This window comes from Tribolium castaneum, chromosome 8 (genome assembly GCF_031307605.1).
Source record: "Tribolium castaneum strain GA2 chromosome 8, icTriCast1.1, whole genome shotgun sequence".
NCBI classification, from domain to species: domain Eukaryota; kingdom Metazoa; phylum Arthropoda; class Insecta; order Coleoptera; family Tenebrionidae; genus Tribolium; species Tribolium castaneum.
The window spans coordinates 13266977-13274191 of record NC_087401.1 but is presented as its reverse complement, the minus strand read 5'-3'; the positions used below and the strand labels follow the sequence as shown (position 1 = coordinate 13274191).

At 33.3% G+C, this 7215-nt stretch overlaps 1 protein-coding gene across 1 annotated transcript; it reads right to left on the bottom strand.

The window, feature by feature from the left end:
* Window positions 1-2122: 2122 nt before the first annotated feature.
* Window positions 2123-7073, bottom strand: LOC662158 (regulator of microtubule dynamics protein 2). The gene is made up of 5 exons (XM_968275.5): window positions 6939-7073; window positions 6813-6894; window positions 6254-6762; window positions 6049-6196; window positions 2123-2983 (listed from the first exon to the last, which is right to left on the bottom strand). Exons 3-5 carry the CDS (start codon window positions 6451-6453, stop codon window positions 2309-2311), a joined length of 1023 nt encoding a protein of 340 aa, XP_973368.1. The 5' UTR covers window positions 6454-6762; window positions 6813-6894; window positions 6939-7073; the 3' UTR covers window positions 2123-2308.
* Window positions 7074-7215: the final 142 nt, after the last annotated feature.

Sequence of the window (7215 nt, the reverse complement as noted above, 5' to 3'; positions counted from 1 at the left end):
TTCAACGAAATTTAAAATTTTATTTTTTGTGCTCAAATTTCCTTACTTACCTTCAAAAAGGTTTAATTTTTATTTTTTTTAAACTCACTCCAGCAAATTTTTATGGACTTCTTTATGTCTTAACAACCCACAAAAGTTGTTAAAAGTCCACAAAAAGTCCATATGTTTGATTTTTTGATGTTTGATTTTTTCAATTTTCGTCGCAGTTTTTGTCGATTTTGGGTACCCGGAACTTTTGTCGAGCAATAGCTCCGGAACTATCAGAGATAACCCCCTGAAGTGTACTATCGTTGGAAAGCTCTTTAAATTATCTATGTTTTTTAAAAAAAATTATTGTTCTCCTGCTAATAGTTTTCGAGCAAATTGGCGACAAATGCAAAAATTGGTAAAATTTTAAAAAATTCATAACTAAAAAACTATTGGGAATTTGGCAATTTTCTCGATGCCAATCGATTCCCCGGATCATTTTGCATAGGTATAGATCAAAACAGTTCCACTTTTTCGAATAGTCTAGGGGTAAATGAAAAAATAAAAAAAAAATAAAAAAAGTTAACACCCCCCCCTTAGAAATCGGTCAATTTTTAAAATGTCTCAAAATCAAATAAAACCGATCCTATCTTATAGATTTTGATGTGCTCTTTGCGATCTAAAAAAGCGTTTTCTCCTAGCTCTTTTAGTTTGGCCGTAATCGGCGTTTGAAAATTGAAATTTTTTTTGCGAGATATCGTCTTGAGTCCTATGCCATTTTGTAGAGTTATTTATTCCGGTTGTCCTCTATTTTTCCGTTTCTCGATAACTCTAATAGTTTCGCCGTAATTGGCGGTTGAAAATTGAAAAAAAGTGAAAATGAAAAGCTTTTTTTACGTTTTTCTCGGAAACTGTAAGACTTAGAGCAACGAGCAAAAAACCATCTGATAGCGCTAAATTTTAGCTAGTTTTTCGTCTAAACCCGGAGCCGCCCCGGGCAACGGTTCCGGCTACAGAGGCGATCAAAGTTTTTCAATAAAAAAATTCATTAAAAAAAAACTAAAAGTCGTAGAGCAATGCGGTTTGTTCCATTGAATTCTACGGCTCATTTTACATATTATACCAATTTTTCACAGGAATTAAAAATTTAATTTTTTTTTCCTAAATTTAGGGTAGCCATTTGTCATAGTGGAAAATTTTATTCAATAAAAAAATTCATAACTCGAAAACTAAAAGTCATAGGGCAACGCGGTTTGTTCCATTGGATTCAGCAGCTTTTTTTCTGTATTATTCCAACTTTTCACGAGATAAAAAATTTTCAATTTTCTTGCTGAAATTTCCTGAGTAATAATACACTTGTACCTTCAAAGTGATGAAAAAATTTTTTTTTTTTATACTCACTTCAGCAAATTTTTATGAACTTCTTTATGTCTTAACAACCCACAAAAGTTGTTAAAAGTCCACAAGAAATCCAAATGTTCGATTTTTTGATGTTTGATTTTTTCAACTTTCGTCGCAGTTTTTGTCGATTTTGGGTACCCGGAACATTTCTCGAGCAATAGCTCCGGAACTATTAGAAATAGCCCCATGAAGTAAATTATCGTTGGAAAGCTCTTTCCATTATCTATTTTTTTCAAAAAAGGTTATTGTTCTCTGACTAATAGTTTTCGAGCAAATTGCAGATAAAAGCAAAAATTGGTAAAATTTAAAAAAAATTCATAACTAAAAAATTATTGGAAATTTGGCAATTTTCTCGATGCCAATCGATTCCCCGGATCATTTTGCATAGGCATGGATAAAAATACTACCACTTTTTCGAATAGTATTGCCGTAATTTATTTTATTTTAATTTGAAAAATGGTGGATGCACCAAACTATTTTTCAAAAAATTCATAACTTGAAAACTAAAAGTCATAGAGCAATGCGGTTTGTTCCATTGAATTTAGCGGCTCATTTTGCGTATAAAACCATTTTTTAACGAGATCTAAACTTTTAAAGTTTTTTGCAAAAAATTAAGATATAGTGGAAAATTTTAATCCCGGCCAAAAGTAGTGTTTTGTGTTGTGCGTCCTTTTCGACCAGAAACTGTAAGTTTTTCTCATTTATTTTCGCTATTTATAACCAGGTGTGGGCTTTAAATAATGCAAACCCAAAATTCCCTCAACTGCATTTTATTCAACGGTATTTGTACACCTAACAACATAGTTACTACAAAAATAGACAATACTTGACAAAACCATTGCGACATGTACTCGGAATGCTAAAAACGTAGTAAAAAACATAAAACCCCCCGTTAAAATCTCACAACAAAACCAACTAGACAAGTTAAAAATCCCTAAAATTATCGGCTATGTTTTTTAAGCAACTCTTTGACCTCCCGATCATCCTCATCATCGGCCCCATTATCAGTCTTCACAGCTCGCAAAACCCTAACCCCCTCCTCCACCAGCCCCAAATTAAGTTTACACTTGGCGACAAACAGCAAATTCTTCTTCCACTCGCTCTCATTAAGCCTCTGCGCCTGCTCGAAGTGCCCCAGCGCCTCCTCGTAGGTGGCCGGGGGCAGCTCCGCCGCCAGCGCCGCCGCCACCTTGCGCTCGTACCACTTCAGCTCGGCCATGTCGTAGCAGAACCGCCCCAGCATGTGGTGCAGCACCGGGTCAAGGGGGCTCAGGCGCAGTGCTGCCTCCACATGCTCCTTCACCTTCAAGCCGTCGAGGATTTTCTCCTTGAGCGGCTGGAATTTTGTGCGGGAGCCCAACAGCACCGCCAGCCATTTGTGCACGTTGGCGAGCTCGGGGCGCAGCCCCAGGGCCCCACTGCACGCCTCAATGCCCTTATCTAGGTGCTGCTTCTCGTCAGTCTTCTCAAATAGGCGGTAGTGGGCTTTGCCTAGTCGCCACAGCAGTTCGGGGTTCTCGGGGGCTTCCAGACACAGGGTTTGCAGCTGCTGGAGGCACTCCTCCAGCTCGCTTACACCACCTGTCTCCAGGATTGCGTCAATTTTGACCAAATCCTGGAAAAATTAAGGGCGAATTGATTGAGACACACAGTTTTTAATAATTCATTTAACATTTTTTTAACAATTTTACCACTAATGGCCGGTTTATAGAAAGCTTTGTTAAAATTTAATTCGTTGTTAAAGTTAACAACGCCAATGAACCAATGAAATTGCTTCAATTCGATCACGTGATCAGTTAATCACGCATTTAATTACAGATGGCGCTGAAGTCGAAAAAAAAATAGGGCGTCAAGTTTTTAAATACTCAGTATAAAGTATTAGTGTTTGATAATTTTTGCAAAATCAAAAAAAAATACAAAGTGCTTTATTTACTATCAAAGTCAGTTTAAAAAAAGGTTCAAGGTTAAAGGAAAACACGTTTTAGTGTGTTTCTAAGCCGTCAGATGGCGCGCATTTTATTTTTCAATTATCTTTTTATCCATTCATTTTTTTCGGAAACGAAAAAAAGTTTTGATTATAGAATCGTAATTAAATTTGCGATAACGTAACACTTTTTTATTTTTTGACTTATTTTTGGAAAAAAAAAATAAAAATTTTTTAAATAAAAAATATTTTGGAAAACTAAGGTAAAGCGACGAATCTCCATTTCTTGCTGATCAAAAAAGTATTTTTGTTTTCAAAATTCGATAACGGAAAATTTATCAAAACGCAAATTTTGTAAAAAAATATTAGAACCTATATTAGATTTTTTTTCTATTAGTTAAAAAATTTACCCCAATATCTAGAAGTCATTTAGTAAAAGATTGTATTTTTCTCTCTTTTATATGTGTATTTTTTTCTGTGTCTGTATGCACGCGATTTTTTTCTACAATTCCTTATAATAATTATTATCAATTAATTGAAAATATTAATAAAATTAAAAATATGAAAACATTAATCAACCAAACTATCGTTCGAAAGCAAACGATGCTTAAATGATATTTTGTGCAAAAAAAATGTGAAAGAAATTCACAAAAAAAATACAAAAATCGCTCAAAATCACCCGAATGTTTGCAGTTTATTTTTCATTAATCGGATTCGGCTGTTAGGTGCTTTTTTTTATAAATAATGACAATTATTGAAGAAGAAGAGGCTGTTCCATAGAAAGCCTAAATTAGAAGCACTGTTGAGTTCTAATTATAATATTTATCAGAAATTTGTACACTACTATAATCCCCAATTTTTTTTACAGTAATACAAAAAGTTTTTGTATTACTTAAGCTATTTTAAGGAAGTTTTCCACCTTCTCTTGAAAAACCGGTTATTTTTATTTTTAAATATTTTTAAATATTATATTTAAGCATTTGAAAAAGAAGGCTTAGAACCTGTCTGTGGCCTCTTGACAATTAAAAAAAAGTTAACAAATATTAAATTTTGAAGGTAACATTTGAAGTATACTTGAAGAAAAATTCTTTACTTTCTTCTTTTCATTCTTTTCTTTACTAGACGAAGGAATATTTAATTTTGCATTGATATTTTTCAAGTTATTTTGATTTTTTTTTAATTTACTACACCATAATTGTTTTCATACGTAGAAAAAAAATTTCTTATTCAAAATTTTGTTATAATACTTCCCATAAATCATAATCAAAAATCAGGTTGGAAAAACTTTAATTTTCCATATTTTCCCAATTTCAAAAGTCAAAATTTATTAAACATGAGTATAAGAATGTTAGTATAAATAAATACTGAATTAAATTCTCTTATATTTATTTAAATAAAAAATGGGATATTTGATTTAGAAAAATTATAAATCAAGCAGACAGGAGCTCTGTTTTTTCAATTTAGGAATTTTCTCTTAAAAATATGAGGTATTTTATTATAAAAAAACGATTGCAATAATTTGAAAATAAAACTTTTTTACTGTAGTTTTTTGCACTTCACGTTCACATCGTGAAATTTTAATAATAATAATAATCTTTATTGAAAACATAATCGTTTATACAGGATGAATTAGTATTATATATATTTTAATGTATAGTCACTTCCAAAAGTATTTTTTTATATAATAATATTATAATAATATAATAATAATAATAATGTTTTTTCAAATATTTTACAAAAAACAATCACTGTATATATGAGTGTAATTATAAAAGTAATTATAATTAAAAATGTTTTTTATTGTTTTTTTATATGAATTGATATTTAGATCCTTTATTTCATTTGTAATAACGTTAAAATATCAAACTGAAGCCTATTAGAAACTCCATCGTTTGTGATATATTTTTTTTCTTTTGAACAAGTAGAAGTATTTATTTTTTTGACTGGCACTAAAACTTGAAACACCCTGTACATAGGTTACAAATACTTGAAGCTCTGCAAAGAAAAGTTTAAAAATTTGAGGTTACCTTTAAATTTGAAACAATAAAATAAAAACAAAGATTTTGAGATTTCTTATTCAGATATAATTTCAAATATTTAAAAATTGTAAAGCTCTCGATAACCAAGGAAAAGGCGCAAATAAAAATAAAAAAAGGAAGAAATAGAAGCAGAAAGTAACAAAACTGTAACTTACGAAGAAGACGAGAAAAAACTGATAAAGAACCCGAACACTATAAGGAAAAAATTAATGAAGAACAAAATGACTATAGAGATAGTAATTAAGCATTAGAATACATTTAAAATTATGTTAAAAATTAAAAAAGAAATAACTTTGATTTTACTAAAACAATTTTGGCCATGAAAATCCCTATCCAATAACTATAGTTTTTTGCACTTAATGAATAAAAATGCTGATGAAAAAAACTAAATGCAGTTTGTAATATCGTACAATAAATTGGCACTTTCTTCAAGTTGGGAATCATACAATTACTGTATCTTTATTCTGAAAATGGTAATAATTTTTCCACTTGAGATTTTTGCATAACTGTCCACTAACTGTGTACTTTACCCTACAACTTGTTACAGAAGGTCAAAGGTCGTAGAAAAACATATTTTTTGCACTGAATCAAATTCTCTTTGGTACGAGAAAAAATTGATTTTGCTATAAAACTTCAGCTTAATACAATAATTACATAATTACAAGTAATGTCCGAGGGCTCCATGCCACTGTCCCACTGTGAGCCCCCTGCCCTTACCGTCTCCTCCGTCGCGCTAGCGCCCCCCTCGTCGTCACTCAGGTCGTAGAACTCCAAATCGGAGCTGTCCGCGTCCACCGCCGACGAGTAATCCTCCGACGAGGCGAAACTCTCCGACTTCTTGGTCTTTTTGGCCCGTTTCAGCCCCCTAATAAACACACCCGAAAACTCACTCTGACTGTTAGTCGTTAAATTGTAGAAATACTTTTGTCGTTGCGTCGCCAAAAGGGTGTCTAACTCGCGACGAAGGACTGAGAGTTCAGTGTCCAAACGGGCGAGGTCTTTGGCCATGGCATGCCGCCGCCGGTCCTGCTTAAACCGCTCGACCACGTACAGTGTGGCCGCACACACGATCCCAAACACACCGGCGCCCAAAACCACGTTCAGATTCTGCGGTAGAGGCATTTTAAGGGGGCGACCGAAAGTGAGGTTAGGTTTCACAATTTCGTTCCAACATGGTTTAGACCCATCATGGGGGCGACTCAAGCCACACGCATCGGTTTAAAGCACCTAAAATGCGAGAAAATGCCCGGAAAGGGGCACCTGAAGCTGACGTTTGCACGAAATGACAGGCGAAATGTCAAATGTCAAAACGGGGTTCATTAATTTTTTTGAATAATTAAATAACGATTAACAATCTTTATTATTTATTTATTACATGTGAAAATACGAATACATTAAAAATCGTCAAAACGAAGGTTCATTTCTTGCCACCTGAAATTATTTAATTTTGCCATTTGTCTGGTGATTTTTTTTCTTTTTACCTTTCTTGCCCCCTTTTTGGGTGCTTTCTTTACTTGCGGTCTTTTGGTCACCGGCTTTCGTGGTCTGGGTCCCCTTTTTTTGCTAAAATTACAATTATTTGGGTACTGAGTACAATAATGGCTTACGTCAGTTTGGCCACTTGGTGGGGCTCCTTTTCCGCCTTTGGGGCCTTTTCCCATCGTCGGTAATTGCGTTTGTTGTAATTCAAGTACGTTCAAGAACAAATTCTATTTCTGTTTGGGTTTGGCACAATGCATAGAATATAGTAGTTATAGAAAATCAAGTAACACGTAATTCACTGGTCGTCAAAATTTCGATAATAGCGCCATATCTTGGTAGTATGAGGAACTAAAATTGGCGGCAAATTTAAATATTTTATTATTTATACAATTTATTTTTTTT